Source organism: Mixophyes fleayi, chromosome 5 (genome assembly GCF_038048845.1).
Source record: "Mixophyes fleayi isolate aMixFle1 chromosome 5, aMixFle1.hap1, whole genome shotgun sequence".
In the NCBI taxonomy this organism is placed as follows: domain Eukaryota; kingdom Metazoa; phylum Chordata; class Amphibia; order Anura; family Limnodynastidae; genus Mixophyes; species Mixophyes fleayi.
The window spans coordinates 79505695-79530117 of record NC_134406.1 but is presented as its reverse complement, the minus strand read 5'-3'; the positions used below and the strand labels follow the sequence as shown (position 1 = coordinate 79530117).

At 39.0% G+C, this 24423-nt stretch overlaps 1 protein-coding gene across 1 annotated transcript in view; it reads right to left on the bottom strand.

Moving 5' to 3' along the window:
* The window catches only part of ACP3 (acid phosphatase 3), a 37417-nt gene extending 26228 nt beyond the window's left edge, over positions 1–11189 (bottom strand). The window contains exons 1-3 of the mRNA XM_075212443.1: positions 11061–11189; positions 4510–4605; positions 2146–2232 (exon numbers count right to left, since the gene is read on the bottom strand). Of these exons, the coding sequence (XP_075068544.1) occupies positions 2146–2232; positions 4510–4605; positions 11061–11189 (312 nt within the window). The remainder of the gene's footprint in view (positions 1–2145; positions 2233–4509; positions 4606–11060) is intronic.
* Positions 11190–24423: the final 13234 nt, after the last annotated feature.

The window sequence follows — 24423 nt, the reverse complement described above, 5'->3', positions numbered from 1 at the left end:
CACCACTAAATGCCTAACATGAATATTTTGTGGAAAAATTTGGAACATTTCGGTACTGACATCTCCGATCAGAAGCTTCCACTGACAGTAGCCATGATTGTTTAAAAGGCTAACCTTTTACATTTCTAGTCATGACAACCATGCTTTTCTCTTAATCTATAACCTAATTTCTACTTCCAAAATCAGTGTCTGATTAAGGGTTTAGGTAGCCCTAGGCTAATACACTCGTAACGCCCGTAGCCTTCTATGCCAGGCTAATACACAGTAATTAAAACTGAACTTGTGCTTAATTTAAAATCCTACTTCTTTCACCCCCCTCCAATGTTTATATTTCAGTTTTTTTAAAAGGATTGCATAAATCCTTGACACTCATTTTGTTTTCATTACAATCACAACTGTATGGTAGAGCGGAGGCATGAACGAATGCTGATGAGAGTAAAGATGTGAAAGGAGAGGGGGCTGCCATGCCTGCGCCTGTTACTATCCTTGTCTCTTCTACTTGCTTATCCTTAAGTGGTTACCCGAGGATGACTCATTGTCTTTTTACTTTGAAGAACATCTGTTCTCTAATATTTTAAAATGAATTTAAGTTTACACCTTTCCCTGTCACAATTTTGCACCCCCTAAAAGCCTTGTGCCCTAGGCTGCAGCCTAGCTAGCCTATTTGATAATCAGGCCCAGTCCACAATATAGGATAATGATAGTGTATTTGACAAATGTATATGCCTCACTCTGTTAAGATAACATAGAAAGACCCGAGCATACCCTGTCCCATGATAATACGAATGTGAAGAAACCTCCCTTGGCTAAGACAGTGGTTACCCTCCATAGGATTCAGACCAGAATATACAATACTGTGCAAAAGTTTTAGGCAGGTGTGGAAAAAATGCAAGAGGAGGAATGCTTTCAAAAACAGAAGTGTTTAGTTTATTTTTATCAATTAGCAAAATGCAAAGTGAATGAACAGAAGAGAAATCTAAATCAAATCATTATTTGGTGTGACCACCCTTTACCTTCAAAACAGCATCAATTCTTCTAGGTACACTTGCACAAAGTCAGGGATTTAGTTGGAATATAGTCAGGTATATAATTAACCAATCATACCAAATAGGTGATAATTATTATTTTCATATGTACATTGAAACACGGTCATCAACTGAAACAGAAACAGGTGTGTAGGCTTAAAATTGAGCACATTCTGTCTTTGCAGCATTTTCACACCTGCCTAAAACTTTTGCATAGTATTGTATCCAAAAACAAAAGCTTTATTATGACAACACAACACCATAAGATGTTCACAGGGTACAGGGTAGATAGTAGCATGTACCCTCCAGCAGCCTCTTGCAGTCAGTACCCCAAAGTAACAATCTCAGTTTCCTTCAGTGACTTATCCTTCTGAAGTATTACAACTATAATTTGCTAGACAGACCTGTGCCCTTCAGCCCGGCTACTGGCTCACACAGACTCTGTCCCGATAAGGTTTTCTCCAGTGGCACTGTGTTGTATGACCCAGAGTATTTCTGGCAATAATATCTTCGCGACCCATGTTTCTGGTAACTATGCCTTTCAGAGGAGAAGCCACTCAGTCAGGGGCTGAAGCAAGGACCAGAAGAATGGATTATACTACAGTTCTTATAAGTTGGCGCTGCTCCAAGATCTGTTTCGGGTGAGAGAGATCTCAACTAACTGAGGGGTAGGTCCTGGCAGTGCGTTATGCCAGCAAGACCTGAGAGACTTTGATGTGGATATCAAGGCTGATGTCGTGGAAGTCCTGGGAGTCAGTGGACCTAATAGCCATGATCATAAGGAGATCAAGGAAGCCCATGTAAAGGCTTATCACAACAAACAATAATAACATAATAATAATAATAATATAATAACAATAATAATGTATTATTATTATTATTATTATTATTATTATTATTATTATTATTATTATGTATACTGGAGCCAGGTTACATAAATTAGTAGCCTCTGTGATATTACCAAAAGCATTGCACCCTATTTTTCAATGTTGACCAACACTTTACTAGCTAAGCTAGGGGCAGAGCTATAGACGAGAATGGTTCAGGTTGATATTAATTATAATTATGTTTTTGTTCTTAAAATAATAATATAAGATAGATGGATAGATTGTGTATTTACCTCATGTCTGCTGTAAGTCTGGTTCAGGAACTCAGAATACCTCTTTCTCAGATATGTTCCCAATTCAAACTGTTGCTCCATTCCACGCTATTAATAGTGAAACACAAATATTGATAACGGAACTCAGTGTGATTCTTATTTACGTTATCACTATTGTATGATGTTTGTATTTGTCTTACTGTTCACAAAAAGTCAAAGTTTGACATTTTTAATATTGTCCACATTGAAAGGATGTAGTTTTTTAAACAAGCCTCTCAACCGTGTGATTGAAAAGAGAGTTGTCAAAGTAATAATTAACAAGATTAACAAAAGTACATATAAGATCACATATTTCTAATATACAGAACTAATCTAAGATTGTGTCTGTACTTTTAAGAAGAAAAGTGCTGACCTTTACTGTACATATTACACAATAGAGAAAAACAACAAGAAACAGTTTTTTAGTAAAATTGCATTATCTCACAATGGCCGGACAAGGCCAAGGACATTGTTGCTTAAAAAAAAGGTTGAGATGACCCATCCTATAGCCCTTTCAATGACATGTCATTTTAATGAGAATTAATGATGTGATATCAGCCTTGATATGGGCCAAGAGGTTTGGTTTGGCAAATGATAATTAATGTTTTTGGCAAAGTGAATATTTTACCCTATAAAAATGTGAACACTTAATATACCTGTTCAGATTGGCTTGATAGATACTGAACATACCTGCTCCGTTCAGTTCATTATATTTCATTATTAATATAATAAAATAAACTATTATTGGAAACTTGCTCATCCATTTATTACCTACTTAAAGATATCTTATACAGAGTATAGATTGTTGTTGTTATTGATGTTACCAATTATTATCATTATTATTAAAATCAAACAAAATAGATAAACTAGTATGATTTTAATAAGAAAAAAGGTTTTATATGATGCCGTTCCTCTTTAGTATTTTCATTAATATGTCTGTTTATAACTGTTGCTACTTATTCTTATGACAGAGTTTTGCCGGACTAAAAACTTAACATAGACAGCAGTAATAGTCATTGAGGTAAGAAAAATAATGTGATCCTTTCTAATGACTTAAATTGCAGAATATAATTATTTATATCTATAGTATTATAGATTGTAAAGCTTATTTTGATGATAATTGTTATTTTACATAACGCTGGTAAACATCAATGCCAAATGTAGGGTGTAATGTAAAAGACTGCAATTCTGTGGAACATAGCACTTTTGAAAAAAGATTAAACACTACTTAAAAATGCATATCAAATGCATACGTTGCAGGTCACTGTAGGCTTCCCCATTGTGTTTACCTACTGTAAATGCTTATGGATAGAACAAAATGCGTTCTGATAAACAAAACAAACTCCTAGTAAAAATACTAGTGGGTATTGTAACATTAGTAACAATGGTTTCTATTGTCACCCCTGTTGATATGCGTTGCACTAGTGTTAAAAATGCTAGTAAGATGTAAATTATTAATTCTATTTAGATATGAAGCCTTAGACAACAAATAGAAATGTATTACTCCTTTCTAAGATACATTCTTCCAAGAGTTGCCTTTATAATAAAGGTATTTGGGGCTGTTAATACAATTTTGACATTGACAAGAGACAAAGTGAGTATGAGGTCAGGGGCTTGCTGATTATTATTAGGGAACCAGGTGAGATGTGTTTGCTATTTAGAAAAAAACATTTGGCGGTCTGCTTATGTCTATTAATACACTTGTTGGGGTGAGGTCTTCCTGTCTGTAGTTAAAAATGAAACTTATAAGCAATTAGGATCACAAGCTAAACATATTATTAATAATTAATGTTTCAGTAGATGAGCTGGGATAAATGGCTTAACCATTAACAATGGCCATTGGTAGTTGTCATGAATATGCAACTTCCAATCACTATACCAGGTAAGAGATCTGTGATCTCAGTTTAACTTCTTAATGTAAAAAAAACAACACTAGCAAAATGCTTGTTTCCATTGAACTCTTTTAATGTCTATAATTATTTTATGCATTCATGGCAAGACCAATGTTGACATTTTTTTTCTCTTGAATAAAATTGTATGCTATGTAACAGTTTGGTCCACTTACTGTAGATGACCCTGATTTTTCTTTTTACTTTATTTCACTTTTCTGTTTTTATATTTTGTTAGGAACCAATTTTTTTTTGCTGCTAGAGCATGTACTAACGTGTTATTGAGTAAGCTAAGACTTTTGTATTCATTTTAGAATAACTAATGTTGAAGATAAAGTTCCATTAAAAGCAACAAACAATATTATATATTAAATCTATCCCATAAAATATTATGTTTGTAATGTGTAGAAACAAGAGACAAATGAAGCTCTTAACAAAGAATCTTTTCTTACTTTACCTGAGTGAGCTGTTCAAACCCATCAGGCCAGATATCTTCTTTATACTTGTCATTAGGGTATGTTTTAATTGGACTCCTATCACCATGTCGAAATACCTGTGAAACAAGATGCACACTAATAAATTACCTCACCCACTACATTTGCATCTTTGTATCACTTAGTTCTTGATATATTTATCTTACCTTCATCATCACCCACACCACAATACCTGTAACTCATGTTTGACCCTAATCTATCTGTGTGTGTGTGTGCGCGCGTGTGTGTGTGTTTTTTGTGTGTTAGGGAATTTAGACTGTAAGCTCTATTGGGACAGGGACTGATGTGAATGAGTTCTCTGTACAACGCTGCGGAATTAATGGTGCTATATAAATAAATGATGATGATGATATTTGCTATAAGTACACTTCTTGTTAGCAAACTCACAAAACAACGCATTGGTTTGAAAGTTTCAAAAATAACAGATTTCAATCGCAGAAGGTCAATGGATTGGATAGTTAAAAGTGTACGACATGAAATATATGATTAAATTATTTTTTTGTTTAATTAATTTTCAGTTATTATACTTTAGTAAATCAGAAAAACAATGTTTTATGCATTTGATAGAAAGAATAAAAGTCTATTGGAACAGTTCAATTTCATTGCATAAGATGGTCATTGATGTCACACGTTACTGTTACGACTTTGCCTATATTTTGTATGTGGCAGCAGTACCTCAAATCCACCAGAGGTGCTGCTGTTCTGCTCCTGAACTTTACACCATGCCTGTAGGAGTTAATCTCCTTGCTTGATTAGAACTGCACCTGTCTCACAGCTTCAAATACCTGCCTGAATCTGTGCTCTGTGCAGTTCATTGTTAATCCCTGGCTGCTGCTTGTTTCTCCCTGTTACAGTGTTTGTGCTACTGCTGCTTGATATCCCGTTGTGACCTCAGCTTGATTACCCGGTTATGCTTATTCGCTTGTGACCCTGAACTCTGCCTGGATATTGGTTTCAGCTTGAACTCTTGTTGCCCTGACCTCGGCCTGATTACTGGACTCTGTTTGCTTCCCTGGACAGACTTGTCATCCTTACAATAGGGTAACTCTATACTTGTTACTTCATTTTAACTGTATCCATCATTGCTTGGAACCCTTTGCTCTGTGGTCTTTCCTGCCATTCATCACACCTATTCATATTTGTGTATTGGAGTTATATCTGTTTATGCTGCTACCTGAAAATCTGCATATTCCATAAACTGAATCCTTGTTTATATATTTTGCCTGAATAAAGACATTTGGTTTTTATACTTCTGTTGCCGCTTCCTGAGTTTGCTAGGAATCATAACAGTTACTGATACAGCTGTCTTCACTATTTGACAGCAATAAGTACATTTTAAAATGTTACTACAGCTTACTGTTTTGTGGCTTACACTGTGACAAACAGTACACAATATTAAATTATACTTTGCATTTTCAAACAAATTTTGCTATTTGTTTTTATGTAAAAATGTAAAATGTATAGATAATCGTATGTAACAGAAGTTCTGATCCTTTTTCATCTTTCACTATATGACGTCTATGAATCACATTTTATGACCCATAGTTCATTATTTTATAATGCACTTCATTTTAATCTCATTAATGTTTAGTACATTTTAAATATTTGACAGTATAAAATAGGATATTGTAGTGTTATGCAAAATAATAACATTAAATATGATTAAGTAGTCTATAAATTGATAGCATGCAATAGTGTTGCTAAAAAGTGATTGTTCAACATCCACTGCTCTAAATACATAAATAAATGTAAATCTATGGATTCTTACATATATATCACAATGACCTACACAGTCATTCCCTTACACAGCAAATGACCACCATTCCACCACACAACAAATGACTACCATTCCACCACACCACAAATGTCCACCATTCCACTTCACAGCACACCATTCCACTTCACAGCACTTACTCTATGCTATAATGGGCTTAAGTATACACAATTGTACACCTAACATATGTTTGTTGGAAATGCTACTGTTTCTTTTCCTATATAGATTCAGGGCACAAATGAGTCTTATTCTAATTGACCACAAACGTTTTTGGCACTTGCGATAGGACCTTTTGTATACATTATATTTAGCAGAGTGGGTAAAAATAATATGCGGGGTACTGCTGAATGTAATCAATTCTGGGTATTGCTGAGTTCAGTGTGTTGGTATTACTGAGCATAATATGTAGGGTTATGGTGGGTACAATGCTTTGGCACTTCAAGACGTAATATTCTAGGCTCTGTGTCTGTACTCCAGGCTGACCATAGCTGGGTATAATATGGTGCTTATTACTAGCTATTATATGGTGGTTATTTACTAGATGTGGTATACTGGTCATTGCATGGCATTATGTGTTTAAAAATAAGGGCAATACCATCAATACCACCTCTACGCTTATGACACCCAAATCTATAACTCTTCCCCTGACCTCTCTCCTTCTGTACTATCTCGTGTAACTAACTGTCTTTCTGCTATCTCCTCATGGATGTCCCAACGCTACCTAAAGCTCAACATGTCCAAAACTGAGCTTATTATCTTCCCTCCTGCCAGAGTCACCACCTGCCCTCAAATCTCCCTCACTGTCAATAACACCACAATTTCTTCGGTTTCCCAAGCCCGCTGCCTTGGTGCACACTTGACTCCACCCTCTGCTCTATTCCTCACATCCAGACTCTCTCCCAGTCCTGTCAACTACACCTTAAAAACATTGCCAGAATACGCCCTTTTCGTACTCACCATGCTATCAAAACTCTTATCCATTCTCTCATCCTCTCCCGTCTTGACTTTTGCAAACTCCTGCAATCTGGCATTCCTGACAACCATATATCCACACTTTAATCCATCCTTAATGCTGCTGCCAGAGTGATCTTCCTCTCTCACCACTCCACATCTGCTGCACCACTTTGAAAATCCCTACATTGGCTCCCTGTGTATTCCAGAATCAAATTCAAATGACTCACCCTTACCTACAAAGCCCTCAACAACAACACCCCTTCATACATCTCAAATCAAAATACTCTCCCTCCCGCCCTCTTAAATCTACCTTTGACCTTCACCTTGTCTCGTCTCTGGTAACCACCTCTCACTCCCGCCTACATGTCTTCTCCCGTGCTGCTAACCCACTCATGGAATTCCCCACCACACTCAATCAGATTTTCCCACAGCCTTCAAATCTTTAGAAGCTCTTTGAAAACACATCTCTTTTTTAGATCTGACCTTATCCTCAATAACACTATTCACACTAATGCACCCTCACAACTATCCCAATCTCCACTCTAAGCTACACTAGACCCTCTTGTTTCAGCTGTGCCCTCTTCCATTTAGAATGTAAGCTCTCTAATGAGCAGGGTCCTCCATACTCTTTGTTTTCATGTCTGCATTTATTTTGTCTACCTTGTATGTCCCTGTTTTATGTATGTCCTGTGTGCCCAACTGTGCGGTGCTGCGGAGCACTGTGGCGTCTTACAAATCTATGGTAATAATAATAAGTGCAAACATTAGTTTTAGATATTCTGCATTGTGGCCAGTTGTTGGTTATTAGTTTTGTAACAATAAATTTGATTTATTTTAACTATATGACTAACTATTAGTGCTACTTGATATATTTCTTCTTATGTTACTATTTATGGCTTGCAAACACCTTCTTTCTAATATTTGTTATTTAAGACTTTTGTCAGATTTGAACGTGTACTATAGATATATATCTATATCTATATATATTGTGGCAAAGAGGCCTAACTGCCACACCTCCTTTCCTGGATAGAGAAAGGTGAGGTCCCGGGGAAGGGGAATCTTCAGAGAATGGCCGCATACAGGATTAAATCCTTGCAGAGTCAAACTCCTAGCCTGCAGACACACAGGTAGTATAATGAAGTAATTAGACCAAAGGGAGGAGACTTGTATATTTAATCCTGAATTGTGCACTTGTTAGGGGTGAGTGATGCTGAGTACTAGTTGGCCATTTCTGAGAGAGCTGAACTATGTTTACCAGGAGATGTAAGCAAAGGGTATTTCTTGCTGGTGTCATCCTGACAAGAAGTGTTCCCATTTATTGTGATACAAACAATAAATGTATGTTTGACTTACAACAAGAAGTTGTCCGTGTTGCTGATGTCAGCAGGGTGTTTTCCCCACAAGTGGTGTCAGGAGTGCAACAAGAAGGGCTCTTTTGTTTATATAGTTTTACTAGCATAGTCAAAGTAAATAAGACATAAGTAAAAACCTTGCCTGTCCGGCACTCACTACACATTTCACGTAGACCCTTTCTCAAGGGTGAAGGACCTTATGTCACACACACAAATCAAACATCTATTATTGCTCACCACAGCAAAGTCTCTCAAGAGGCAACTAACCTCCTCCCCAGGTCTGAGAGAGAGATTGAGGGAGAGCTGCAGCCTTTTACAGCCATCACTTAGGTGCAGCTCCTAATTAGTCTGCTGTGAGCCTGCAGACCAGAAGACCCGGACTGGGCCTTTTGCATGGAGCCCATCCTGCTCTCTCCATACAAAATAACAGAGACCCTGAGAAGCTTTTCCTGAAGCCCAGCAGACTCTTTTGGATACTGCTTCCTATACAGCGCAATCTTCCTGGGTTTAAAAGCACGCAAGTCAGGCAGCCTGGAACATGAATACTTGCCATTTAAACCAGTGACTCTGTCACAATATATCTAATATATAAATGTCTAGTGGCATCTGTCTGTGTGTGTGTGGAAAAAATAAAACCGAGCTGCAGCGCCACCTGCTGGGCAGAGTTATACACTGACCTACTAAATTCTTAGTGTGTGTGGGGAAAAAAATTCAAAAAGGGCTGAAATTTGGTAGGGCTCAAACTCATTTTCGTGAGGTAATTTTACCTCATGAACACACATGTGTAGAGGCGTGCGTTAGTGTGTTTGTGTGTGTGGAAAAAACTATTTTCTCAGAAAGGGCTCATCCAATTGACCTGAAATTTGGTATACTGACATTATTTGACAAAAAAATTAGAATAGTCAAGTCAGTTAACTTCCATCATCCCCCCTTCCCCCCGTGGGAGGGGTAGTAAAGGCTAAATTTACGAGTTGAGGGGTCAAACTCATTTTCGTGAGGTAATTTTACCTCATGAACACACATTAAAAAGGGCGCTTGCGTCGGGAAGTAACGCTTTCCCCTGAGGAGGCCTGGGCTAGGCCCAAATGCATGACAAGAACCTTTTAAAGACCTTAAGTAGCTTGATTTGACTAGAATGCATGAGTATCATGCACGGGTTAACATATATATATATATATATATATATATATATATATATATATATATATATAAACTCAAAGGCAAGAGGGTGCACTCAATTCAAAAATAGCTCATACATATGAAGAAGATAAGTCCACAATTGTTTCAAAAACTAGAACAGACCAGCAGCAGTCATGAAAAAAAATTTGAATGGACGTCTTTCTTACAGAAATGTTATCCTTTGCTATACTTAGTAGAGGACATTATAGGGGTGATTGATCCAGGGAATTTATCTAATTACAATTTTTGGAGGAAATAATTTCTCCCTTTCGATGCTAAGTTGGCAACTGTAACCTTTGCACACAATGCAATTAGAATTTATGAAATTAAAAACTTCATGGATCTGTGTAATTGGCAGTCACTGTGCCAATATGCCGTGCAGTAAAATGCACTAAATAGCAAAGCTAGGAAAGGATATGGCAGGGTTTTCTGTTCATTGTTAAAAGATAACTACAACCAAACAAAATGTTTAGTTGAAGTTAGCAGCAATAAATAATAAACATATATATATAGTCACCCTACTATAGACTCCTCACTGGCACAGGATCTTATCAGAGCTGCTGTCCAGGCTGAACAATTTTAATAAATAGCTACATGAAATGATTTCTTATCACTGTGATAAGAAATGATAGTTAATGTAGAGAAAATGCGAAGGGTCATAAATAGATCCCCAAGTACTTAAACACATGATCATAATTTCTTCTCTTACAGTGATGGAACAGAGCATAGAGGGTTATACCAAAATTTGGGGACAGTAAATATTGGAATAACACCAAATGCAAACGTTCAAATACAATTACAATAGGAATGGGATTCCTGTAATAATAGAAAGAAGGAAGATATTTGCTGTGCTAAAAAATGTAAATTGCTGATCACTAGGGAGTATACATTATCCCATCGATTTGAAGACTGCAACCGATCCCTACAGTACGAACTGCTGTATATAAAACAGCTAACAATAGTAATACACAGAGTGAATATAAATGCCTTTACTTGCGGATCTCGATAAACAATTTTGTGAACTATTGAAAAAGTATGATCATAATACTCAATAAGATAAATGCAGCAACGGAGATTTATAGCAGATCCAAAAGAGGACAATTGGAAAATATGCTCTTGATTCCATAAAACAGACATTTGTTTCAATTTGCATAAAGAACATTAATAAGAAGCAATATATTCAAATGTGCTATAATTCTACCTAGAAGAACATGCATAATTTTTTAAACAACCATAACCCTATATTCGTACTTACCAGAACAACAAACTTGAGTTTTTTTTCTGCAGTTGTCTTGCAAAATAAAAGAAGACATATGTAGAGAAAGAAAAAGCCACTTAAAAAAAACCCTGTTGAACCTCTCACATTCATGTGTGCAGCAGACATAGATGTTAAACTTGTTCAACAAGGAAGAACATGCATAGCATATTTGAAAGCAACAGGGTGGAGCAAGACTTTCCAAACAATGCAAAGCTAAAACCAATGAGAGGTTGCAATACTTGCAAATGTTAACTCTTGCAGAATGTTTCTCTAGAAAAAAGCATTTGATTATCTACAGCATGGTAAAAGAGTAGCATTGTGATACATTTACATAAAGCTCTTTCCTATTAAATACTATATAGTGTATAAACAAATGACTGTATGCTGTTCGCAATAGGCTGTATGGGCAGATGTGAGGCTTATGGAGAAGGCTATGCATACAATGCAAATATGCCATTAGTCAATTACCATTAAAAAAAAAAAAGTACAACCCTTGTAGGAAAGATGTATAAAGTAGAAGACACATAGGGCCTATTCATTAAGGAATGTAAATGGCAATACATGCCGTATTTTTGCGTAAAAAACAGATGATACATCAGTGAACTCAGCAACATCCATTTCACTTTGAGTACAATGGTCCCTTCCGCAGCCTATGATTTCAGTGGCAGAATGTGGAGGGGACTGGGCGTATGCATATAGTCAATGTACAGTAAGGGTGTGCCGAGCACAGTGGCGGATCCAGGGGGGGTCGATCGAGGCATTCGCCCCCCCCTAGCAGCAAAAAGCTAGGTCCCAGCCGCCGATTAAAACGGGAGGGGCGGGGCTAAGCGTGAGCGGGGGGCGGGGCTAAATGTGGGCCAGCCAATCAGAGTGGTGCCAGCCGGCGACCACAACGGGAGGGGGCGGGGCCAATCGGAAGGCAGGGTTAACGCAGGCCAGCCAATCAGAGCAAAGGAGGGGCGTTTATGCAAAATCGCCCCCCCCTAAACATAAAGTCTAGATCAGCCCCTGGCCGAGCATGAGGGCACGCAGCAACATCTGATTCAAGCTTTGGGCATCTCAAAGATAGGTTATTTTTCTGTCGTATTACTTGCATCCAGCTACAGGTCGGGTGTAAGTGCCGATTATGAGTGATGATGGTCGGGTATGCGTTCTATAATCAGGAGCAACTGTAAAAATGCATTTTATGTACAGTTGACATCCCATAAAATGTATTTTATAGGGGAAAAATGAAAAAATAAACTATTTTTTGTCATTGATGACATTATTATTAACATGTTACATTAATAGATTTTTTTTTTTTCATTTTTCTGTGCATTCTTTTGGGACTTTATATTCCACACATGTTTTTGTCCTGCAGTGTATTGTCTGTTAGAGCAGAGTGCACCTAGACCTGTATGCTTGGTTTACTGATGTTGGTTAAACTGATGTATTAATCAAATATTATAGAAATGGTGCTTGAATCCCCCCCCCTCCCCCTGCGCCACCTGATACCTTCACCATGAAGCACTGTTACGATTTGGTGATCTCCCTTTCAGTTTTTGAAGTACAACAAACAAATGCAAAGGGCTCACACTCCCTTCATGTTTCTTTGTAAAAGCCTCTTACAGCTGTATTATTGCATAGACAGGAAAGAAAGTGCTCAAGGTTTTGAGGAAGTCAGGCAATGAGGGGGAGAGGGGGGATATACTCTCCTCAATATATTGTGCACTTTCTTGGCCCATGCAATAAAATGTATATAAGAGGATTCTGCAAATAATTATCAGAGCGCCTGTTTGCATTTGTTTGTTAAACCAAGTGTTAACCTAAGAAAATCAATATAACTGAGGATGGAATTAATAGGTAGGTTTACAAACATTTTCTTACAAGGAAATTTAGTGTTGAATTATTTTGATCAATACATGAATGAAAAATGATATCCTTTTATGTGTTTTGGTTCTCTTTATGTATTTTTATGACTTAGATGAAGATCTGAATACGTTTAAGGTCCCATTTTTACCGAAATTCAGAAAATGTTAAACGTTTTGCAAACTTTCTAGCACCACTGTAGCCTGCAAATGAAGATAACAACTTTACATTATATATTTATATTTATATTGTATGACATCCATCCAATCAGCTGCCAGTTTGATGCACTGGTGCTTGAAGCTTTGGAATTCAGTCTCCTGACTACTGAACATGGACCATTTCTCAGGACATTTTTGGACAATATTTCTTGGGTCTAGGGCAGTGGCTCCCAAACTTTTGCAGTTCGCGGCACCCTTAGAGTCTCCAAAAATTTTTCAAGGCACCCCTCCAAAATAATTACCGAGCAGTCCCGTTTTATAAGTAGTCAAAAAGACGTAATAAATATTTAGGTCAGAACAGAAATACTTATTTAGTTGTATAAAAAAATAATACACATAAATCCAAGGGAAAATAATTTATTTATGTATATTTTTTTCAATTATATTTCTGTCAAAGAATAATTTACAGCTAACACACTCTGTGCCCCCTGCATCCACACACTCAGTGCCCCTCTTCATCCACACACTCTGTGCCCCTCTGCATCCCTACACACCGTGCCCCCTGCATCCACACACACCCTGCCCCCTGCATCCACACACACCGTGCCCTCTGCATCCACACACACCGTGCCCCCTGCATCCACACACTCATCCACACACTCAGTGCCCCCTACATCCACACACACAATGTGCCCCCTCAGCCTCTGCCCCTCGCTGTGCCCTCTGCCTCTGCCCGCTCTGCCCCCTCTGCCTCTGCCTGCTCTGCCCACTCAGCCTCTGCCCCTCACTGTGCCCTCTGCCTCTGCCCACTCAGCCTCTGCCCCTCGCTGTGTCCTCAGCCTCTGTCCGCTCTGTCCTCTCAGCCTCTGCCCCTCGCTGTGTCCTCAGCCTCTGCCCGCTCTGTCCTCTCAGCCTCTGCCCCTCGCTGTGCCCTCAGCCTCTGCCCGCTCTGTCCCCTCAGCCTCTGCCCACTCTGTCCCCTCAGCCTCTGCCCGCTCTGTCCCCTCTGCCCGCTCTGTTCTCTCTGCCTCTGCCCGCTCTGTCCCCTCAGCCTCTGCCCCTCGCTGTGTCCTCAGCTTCTGCCCGCTCTGTCCCCTCTGCCCGCTCTGTTCTCTCTGCCTCTGCCCGCTCTGTCCCCTCAGCCTCTGCCCTTCGCTGTGTCCTCAGCCTCTGCCCCTCGTGGTGCCCCCGCCGTGGACAGAAAGAAAAAAACAACTACTTACCAATCCGGCGGCGCCTGGGACCCAGCATCCTCCTCCTTCCTCGTTTCTCACTGAATGCTGGGCGTGACGTCATGCCCGGCATTCAGTGAGAAATGAGGAAGGAGGAGGATGCTGGGTCCTGGGCGCCGCCGGATTGGTAAGTAGTTGTTTTTCTTTTTCCTTCCTGTCCACGGCACCCCTGTGACAGCGCCGCGGCACCCCTGGGAGCCGCGGCGCACAGTTTGGGAACCTAGGGTCTAGGGGATTCTAAACACCTGTAATATATATTTTAACATTCCTCATAATACATAAGGTATCTTAATCATTGTTGTTTTAGAGGCATTGTTTAAATGCTAGTAATTACATGTGTTTTTTCTTGACTTTTTAGTACCACTTTACTTGGATTTGTATGTTTTGCAAAACATTATAACAAATGCACAGAAATGGAAAAAGTAGTTTTAAAAAAAAATGCTACTGCAACACAAGAGAACTCAACGTTAGTAAAAATGCATATGGTAACACTAGGAACAATATTTTTTGTAAAATTGTGTCAGATTTGTTTATATCTGTTTTGCAAATGTTAAAAATGCATGTAAAATATATTTAAAAATGCCAGTAAGTATGTGTCCTAAGTAAGCAGATCCTTAAAGTTCTGTCACCAGTGCTGCTGCCCTCTGCAATCTGCTCTGAGCATAGCGCTGACATGAGAATAGCGTAGTGTTTGAGGTCAGCAAGGCGTTTAATGAGCTCCCTGAAGTGTGACACTGCAAGGAATGTGAAGCCTCCAAAAATTGTACGATAAATCTGCCATTCTAAGGCTCCCAAATTACATTCTGCTTAGAGGGCAACGAGACACTGATGTCCCCTCCTCTCTGAGCAGGAAGTGAAGTGCAGAGTGGCAGTCAGCGGAGGAAGAGCAGGCAGCAGGCCGTAAAGGTAAGGGAGGAGAGGTACAAGGACAGTAGAAGACTTTGGGGGCATCAACATTTTGCCTTGGGGCCCTGAACATTCAAGTCATGCCCCTGGTTTATATGCTGTCATATTATATGGTGTTTGATGTATAAAAAGTCAACTCTAGAATTTTGAAAGTGCTTAAATCAGCTGTTGCTCTACTTTAACATATCCTGCAATCTCTACAGACTGCACCTGCTAATGTAAAACATGCGAGAATAAATTCATGATCTTGTTTTATTAGTATGGAAGCTTTTCAAGATTTAACATTTTTTCTTCAAAATCAACTAAACCTTTTTTCAGTAGATTTATGTTGTAGAGTCAAGGTAGAGTCAAAATGAAAAACAAAAGATACATTGACAACAAATTCTTGAATGACATGTATACTGTAAGTGAAAGTACTTTTGGGAACAAGTTTAACAGTTTATTTATTGGTGACTAAATGGCATACAATCACCTCTGTTGTGCAAATGTCTGCTTCCTGCTGGCTGGTTTACAACAAGGAACATTGATTTTTTTTTTTAATGACAAATCCAGCACAGTAATTATATTTAGACCCTCCTCCTTCTGGCTGACATACTCAGGCAAAGTAAAGTAGGATATTAAAAGTACAGTAAAGGTACTGTGTAAAGTACTAGTAAAATTAACTGAAATTGTAAACTGGAGTAAAGTTGTTGGTAAAGTGGAGCATCTACAAATAGCTAGACATCCCCATTGTAACTGAACTCTCCTGTGCAGAGCCTATTTGGCATTTTTTGGGCTGGTTACATTCTAACATTAATGATAATCAGATTCAGTGCAGTATCCACACAAATCCTTATATTGCCTTGTTTTTTTCCCCTAAGACTTTATATTTTCCGATATTGCCTTCGTTTTTTCTATAGCCAAAGAGCGGAATGACTTTTTTTATTTTCCGTTGTGATTTTAGACAATATCTGGTAACGGGAAATACATTCAAATGAGGTTGCCTATTCCCATTGGAGCCAGGATTGGGACGATCATGGCTCTTTTAGAGCCTCCACTAATCCTGGGCTCTTTCCTCCTAGTGCTGGCGATGAATTGGACACTCTATGATATCAAGTTTCATGTGTGCAATGATGCCACTGGCTCCGACCTTTCCTCTGACAGTGGAGGAAGAAGATGCTCACCGTTCCAGGGCATTGTGATTTGTGAGTATTTCATTTATCTCTGGAACCCCATGCACTACTGAGTAAGAGTGACTGTCAGGTGTCATCCCCACACTTTCGCTGGTTGCTAGGGACGGCTGTTTGCCTCCTCTTTCCAGCCACATCCCGTTGCCTAGCAACAGTATGCTTCCTCTATTTCAAACCAGCGACCGACGGGCGCATGCACAGTAAGTTTAGTGTCCAGTTGCTAGGCAACAGAACACATGGCTTCACTTCGGACTGTACAACCTCGCCTGTTCATCCGCTACTTCGATGGTAGCTGGCTTAGAGAACTGCAACCTGCGCGTCTCTTGCAGCAAAAACCATACCTCCTTGCAGGGGTTCCTGGAGTAGACCAGAGGCGCTTTGGACTCCGTGCCTCCAAGTTCAGCAGCATCAATACCAGTAAGTGACCATCAGTCTAATCCAGTCTGTGACAGTAAGATTAAAGGATTTAAAGGGAATATAACAAGTTAATTTTAATACATGGGCAAAAATTACCACAAGAGCACCAGGTGACCCAGCTTTATGCTGGGCTCAGATGCTGAAATTGGAGCAGTGATATCAGGCAATAGACCCAATATCTAATTCCGTGTAGCAACAAAATGACCCCCATACCTGATTACAATTTGATCCAAATTACAGATGACCACTATAAGTTTATGTGCTTGGTCGTCTGACTACACTGATGAACCTCAGCGACACACAGCAGGCCCCAGTAATGCCAGAAGATAGGGCCATCTTAGCAACATTATGGGGCCCCCTTTTTTTACACACACATATATATATATATATATATATATCTATATCTATATCTATCTCTCTCTCTCTATATATATATACCGTATTTCCCCATGTATAAGACGCACCTTTTTCCCAAAAATTTGGGGTCTAAAAACTGGGTGCGTCTTATAGAGTAGTTGCGCTATTTACCTATGATCAATCAGGGATGCAGCATGACATTGCTTAAGGAGCCTCACACACTTCTCTTCTCCTCCCTCGGAGCTGTAAATTACGTGACGGAAAGTTCAGATGAGACAAGTCATGTGACTTGTCTCTTGTCAACAATGCTGTGCAGTAGCACTGCCTTCCTGTCAGGCGCTGGTGTTAACAGTGATTCACAGTTTCACATTCACATTTGTAATCTCCTGTCAGACGCTGGTATTAACAGTTTCACATCCAGATTTGCAATCTCCTGTCAGATGCTGGTATTAACAGTTTCACATCCAGATTTGCAATCTCCTGTCAGAGGCTGGTGATAACTTAAGTTCAATAATTTTATGTAATACATTTTTTTAAGGTGAGTCTTATACATGAGGAAATACAGATATATATATATATATATATATATATATATATATATATATATATATATATATATATATATATGGGCCCCCTTACCTTACCTTTTAATCGTCTAAGTCCGATCACATGCTCTTCGTTTTTCTTTAGTCCTCCGTGCTGCAGTCCTCCGTGCTGTGCTTGCAGTGAATGTCGGGCATGATGACGTCATCACACCCGACATTCACTGTGAACACAGCATGGAAGAGGGGACCAGGAGGGAGCCGGATCGTCAACTGACCTAAAAGGTCAAGTGACAGCAAAAGGTAAGTTTTTTTTGTTTTTTTTTACTACAGGATTTTTATTTTCATTACCTTGGACCCCCTTTCCCCCTGGGCCCCGGGCACCTGCCCATCGTGCCCAGTCGGAAAGACGGCCATGCAAGAAGAGATTCACGTATTTGGACAAATTGAATTCTAAAAATGTGGAGTCCAGTTGGCAAAGTCTCCGAAAGAGCTTCTGATATTCATGGTAGTAAAGGCTTCCCAATTGTAAAGTGGGAAATGTATCACGAAAGATGAATGAATTGCTAGAAGTGAATGAATTTTGACAAGAAATCCTTGCACAATAAATTCTGAATACATTTACAAATTTGTGCTGATGCTCTAAATGTTATCATAGAATACTAAGATGGATTATAGTCAATTGATGGGTTACATTGATGGGTGATTTGATAAATGTATATATATATTTCTAATTTCATAACACACATTCTAACTCCAATTATTGGGCTACACATTTCAATAATACTCTTGAACATACACATTACATATTTTCTATATCAAATTTACTATCATATTTACTATTAAATTTATATATATTCTATTTACCGTAATATTGGAGGTGCATGTATTTAATATTGGAGGTGCATATTACACCTCCAACATTCTCTGTACATTTTTGGATTATGTTGGTCCTATTTAAAAAAAGTGCATAATCCCCTTCAGAATACATTTTATTTTTGTTGCTGTTAATTTTAAAATTCCATGTGACATATTTACATTTTTCTGGATTTCATCTGACATTTCTGCATGAGCTTACTGCAAACAATGTTTTCGTTCTCCTTAAGACCATGTGCTACCATTGCTAGTTCATCATCAGTTAAAACATAATTCTCAATCAGACTTACATATTGCCTCCAGCATTGTTTTGTTTCTAGCTGTCATCTGTATATATTAGCCAGTTATCATCATCACTATCTTGCTTAAAATGAGCACATATAAGATTTTAAGATGAATTTGTGAGTATTGTGTTAGAAAGGGTTGTACTTCACTTCAGTGTAAGAATTATATAAGGTGAAAAATATCTAATGCCACAATCACCATGCTAACAAATGTGGTTGTTTCATCAAAGGCAGCAGTTTAAACATAGGCAAGGTAGACTAAGATTCATTGTTTTTTTGCCAGCAATAGGTTTTTCATGCCTTTACATGGGGGAAGCATATTTAACAAGTATTGTGACAGTATTTATACCGCAGCAATACCTGTTCTGTTAGAACTATCTCAGGATGGTGATAACAGATGAAAATCATTAAAGTTCTTTGAATATAGCATTATTTTAATGTGTAAATGTGTTAATAATTTATATCTATATTTTAACTTTTTATTTTAGTTGAACTGTGGAATTGAAAGCCCAAATCTGGGCTTTCAGTTCTACTGTGTATACATAAGCTGGCTAGCTGGCTGTCACATGTACATATCTGAAGAGTCCGGCTGTCAGGCTTCAGTGAAAACTGGAGGCCACTAACCGGTATTAGCACTACTGAACTAGCAGGTGCGGAGTCTAACGTGCCCCTGGTGTTCGTCGGGGACCCACGCAAGGAGGTTTGGACTTCGCTGTTCGAGGCACGCAGGTTGCGGTCCTACTAGCCAGTTGCCGGTGTAGCGGTAAGGAAGGTCAGATGGTCCGGGTCGGAAGCCAATTGGGAGGCGAGGTACAATAGGATGATCCGAGTGGATAGTCAAGCAGGCCAAGGTCACGATACAATGTGGTGCAGGAAGAATGGAGAATGGTCGTCAAGCCGGGGCACAACAGGAGAGCACAGAGACGAGAGAATGGTCAGGAGAGCTGGGTCAAACAGGGAATATCACAGGGAAACACTGGAGTCAGGAACCTGTTACTCTGGCACCCTAATGGCGCCAGAGCCAGGTTCAAATAGAGGCAGAGGCACAGGGATTGGAGGAGACTGGGGAGAGGCACGCTGCAAGGGAATCGTCCCGTTGCTAGGCAATGGGACGGACCAGGGCGCATGTGCCCGACAGCGAGGTCCAGCTGAAGCTGCGGTACACCTGTTGCTAGGCAACAGGGCGCCCGGCCGGAGTCACCAGGCGTCCGTCCCTGCATAGCAGAGGAACAGCGGGGACGGCGCCTGACAATACTCCCTCCCTTCTTCTCCCTCAAAGAAGGGTTAGTCCTGACACTGGCCTGGTGATGTGGCATCAGCTCAGCTGCCCCAGAGTTACCGTTTTGGTAAATTATGGCAATGAGGGATTTGGTACTCATACGGTTTAAAATTGTAACATCCCAAAATTGTAAACACAAACAGCAACCTAAAAATGAAATCCATTTCACATGTATTTTGACAAATATGCACTTTACCAATTTATTTGCTAAACAAAGATATTTTACCATCTTAGTTCTATTTTCTTTTATTTAAATGTTTTTACTATTATTATTTATTTATTTAAAGTATCATTTTTGCTTTAGTTTTTTTTGTCTTATAGCAGTAAACAACTACTCTCTTTTGTGTATTTAATGAGTATTGAACTAGTCATCAGTGAAATCTAATAAAATCCCTAAAATGTTCAGCATATATTTGCTGTTTACTTTACAGCATTATTCATTTGTTTTCACCATCAGAAGTATTCCCTAAAGTATTCCCTACTTCCATTTCCAATTTTCTGGAGGGTGGATGTCCAAAAAGGTCCCCTAGAGCAGTAATGGACAAACTACGGCCCGCGGGCCAGATCCGGCCCACTTAGAGGTTCTATCCGGCCCACCAATATTTTAAAAAAAATCAATAAAATATGCATAAAATTATTAGGGCCGACCCTGTGTGTCAGAACCTTCATTTTTATGCTTTTCCAGCTATTTCCTCCATTACACTTCATCCTCCTTCCTAAAAGGACACTTCGTATGTCAATCACTCAAACACCTGCCCGCCCCCTAATGGCTGAAGTCATGTGAGAAAAGATGGGCTGGGCCATATACTAAGGCGGATTTCGATTGGCTGCTGTGTTGTCAGTTAGTGGCTCACCAGAAAGACGGATCTGCAACAACCTGCTGAAATAAGTGCTGTGTCTGTACGTTCGCGGCACTTATAGAGGTAACACTGCTATATAACACCCTCCCGTCCCATACAAAAAATCTGTATTATATATTTCGATATTTGAGTTTTTTAATAAATTATATTGGCACACCTAAAGTTTTTCTTTTTTATTTGGCCCGCTCCTGAAACAGTTTGCCCATCACTGCCCTAGAGCTTCTGACTGGCACTGGGTACTGCGCAATCACTAGTCACTTATCCTGTAACTATTTCCCATTAATTCTAATTTATAGCTATTCCCATTTAATTAGCCTATTAAAATGAATTTCTCTAATGACTTCTATGAGAGTTTGTCTATCAATAGAAATGAAAATGTCTTCAACTTCCTTTAATAATAGTTAAATGCAGATGTGGTCACTGGTGGTTATATCAAACTAACCCCGCTGAACAGCAGAACATGGCATGCTGCAGCAGGCCTAGCGTTTCAAGTATGTAGGGAGGTTTAAGCAAGGCAGGTATATAGTTGGGGGCCTTGATTTACAGTTGACCGTGAAGATGCCCCATGTGTATATAAGAGAAGACTTGTCTGCATACTTGCATTTCAACATCTGTTTTGAGTTGCATGCATTTTAAAATATGTAAGCCAGAGAATATACTTTTTATTTGGCCCGCATAACGTCTAGTTTTAAAAATACTTTTTCTTTGTTGACTCAGAATTTGCCCTAAGAGTGAGGGGAGCTAACATAATTCCCTTTTCCTGAACAAACTATGCAGCTAATCTATCTCCAATGATATTTTACACTTTCCTTTTCGACATGTCACCTGGAGGCTTAAAAACACTTTGTTGAAGAGTCTGGCATTTGGCTCTGAGGTGGCAGATGTATTAAAACACTATTTCATTACTTTGTGGATGCCCACATGGCATACTATTTGAGGTAAATTAATCAGCTTGGCCAAGCTAAGAAAAAAGAGAAATATGACTTCATCCAAATACTGGAATCTCAGATCCATACAGCCCAGGTTCAGCACTAAGCTAGTTCCTCAGAGCAAACTCTGAGGGCTAGATTTACTAAGCTGCGGGTTTGAAAAAGTAGGGATGTTGCCTATAGCAACCAATCAGATTTTAGCTTTCATTTATTCAGTACCTTCTACAAATTGACAGCTAGAATCTGATTGGTTGCTATAGGCAACATCCCCACTTTTTCAAACCCACAGCTTAGTAAATCTAGCCCTGAGACTCTTAACATCTCCCAGAAGCTCAATTTACTACTACTTTAACACTTAAGTGGCTGAACCAGAAGTTTTTTGAAAAAAACATCAAAGCAGTCTCTGTGCTCGCCAATAGACTTCAGGAATGTTGAAATACTATTGCAACTATTAGAAATGTACAAGGTGAATGAACTACCCCCAGATTTTTTTTGATTTTTTTTTTACAGTAAGCTTTATAACTTACCAAAGCTAGTGGTCGCCCCCTGGTATTAAAGAATAACTATCTTTATATCTGCAATCTCCCTAAATTGTCCATGGAAGCCGTTAAACTCGGAAAGCCCCAATAACAGAAACAGAAACTCTGTCAACTATTAGTTTAATGAAGTCAACCTCTGCTCCTGGCCTTGATGTTTTACCAGCCCTCAATCACAATAAAAATTTTCTATAATCTCTTCTCTATGCTTGCAGATCTTTTTAACTCCAATCAGAACAAAGCATCTTTTTGTCCTGCCACATCAACAGGGACAATCTCAGTGATCCATAAAGTAAGCAAAGACCCTGCCCCTGCAGGAGTTCTAGGCTGATTTACCTCCTGGAGGTAGATGTTTGCTAAGAAGTTAGCAAATTGGCTTAATGTATGGATCTCCAGGTTGGTTTATCCTGACCAAAGTGGGTTTATTCCTGGTTATAAAGCAACATCAAGAGGCAAATTGACTTTGCCCATCAAATTAATACTACCAAGACTTCAGCCATATTGATGGCATTAGACACGTTGAAGGCCTTTGATCGATTTGGTTAGTTTTTCATGATGCAAGTTCTGGAGTCACTTGGTCTACACAGAGAATTTTTGTCTGGGATCCCAAAACTGTGAGCCATAACCATTTAACACTGAACTAACACTATAAGAGCTGTAAACAAGTCAAGCTATTTATACACTTGTATATCGGCTATACAACACTGCATGATATATACATCCTATAATTATAGGGATTGTGCAATACTATCTTAGGGAGCTATATACATTACTGAAAACAATAAACCTCAAGTCTGCCCACAGTGGCCTAGTGGTTAGCACTTCTGCCTCACAGCACTGGGGTCATGAGTTCAATTCCCGACCATGGCCTTATCTGTGTGGAGTTTGTATGTTCTCCCTGTGTTTGCGTGGGTTTCCTCCGGGTGCTCCGGTTTCCTCCCACACTCCAAAAACATACTGGTAGGTTAATTGGCTGCTATCAAAAAATTGACCCTAGTCTCTCCTTCTCTGTCTGCCTGTGTGTGTGTCTATATTAGGGAATTTAGACTGTAAGCTCCAATGGGGCGCTATATAAATAAATGATGATGATGATGAAGTATGCTTCCAAATCACAGAGCTATAAACAATAGTGTGAGCTTAATACAGTAATCATCTAAAGCAACTTAATCACTATCAACAAAAGAACTATAACTCACTGCAAAAGAGCATAAACATACAAAAAATAAAGAGCATAACATATCTAAGGAAGAAAGTGATAATGAAGATAATTGATACAAAGACTTCCTACAACTGATACATTCCTCATTTCCCCATTCCTCTTTTCCTTCGCCTTACATTTTATCCTACTTTATATTTCCTATTAAAATAAAAAACATCAACATGTTTTCTTGTATGTGTCATGTTTATTCTACATCTACTTGTAATCACTGCACTATAACAATTTGCATTCAATTGTATTTTTCCTCTGCATAGAGGGCCTGATTCATTAAGGAACATAAATGCAAATAAATTGCATATTTTGCTTAAAATCACTCTGCACATGCCCAGAACTGGATCAGTTGAAAGCAGCAATATACAATTCATCTTCGAGCGCAAAGGACCCTTACGATAGCCTACGATTTCAATAGGCGAAACAGGGATCGGAATGGGTATATACACGTAGTCAATAAGGGAGTGCCAAGCTTGAGCGCATGCGGCAGGGTGTCTTAAAGAATCAGGCCCATATTTATCTACTCTTTGTTTTTATTTATTTGATGGTTTTAATTAAATGTTAAAAAATATGGTATTTGTGATGATGGTGGTGTCATATTAGTTTAAATAATCGTAATAAATGCTGAATATTGGGATACTAGCAGGGTCACCTGGCGTTGCACAGGTCCAATTTGTATTGTGTACCAGTTTTTATGGATTAGCAAATTATTTGGCAAATAGACCAAAAATGCTATTTAGAAAGTAAGATTTTTTGC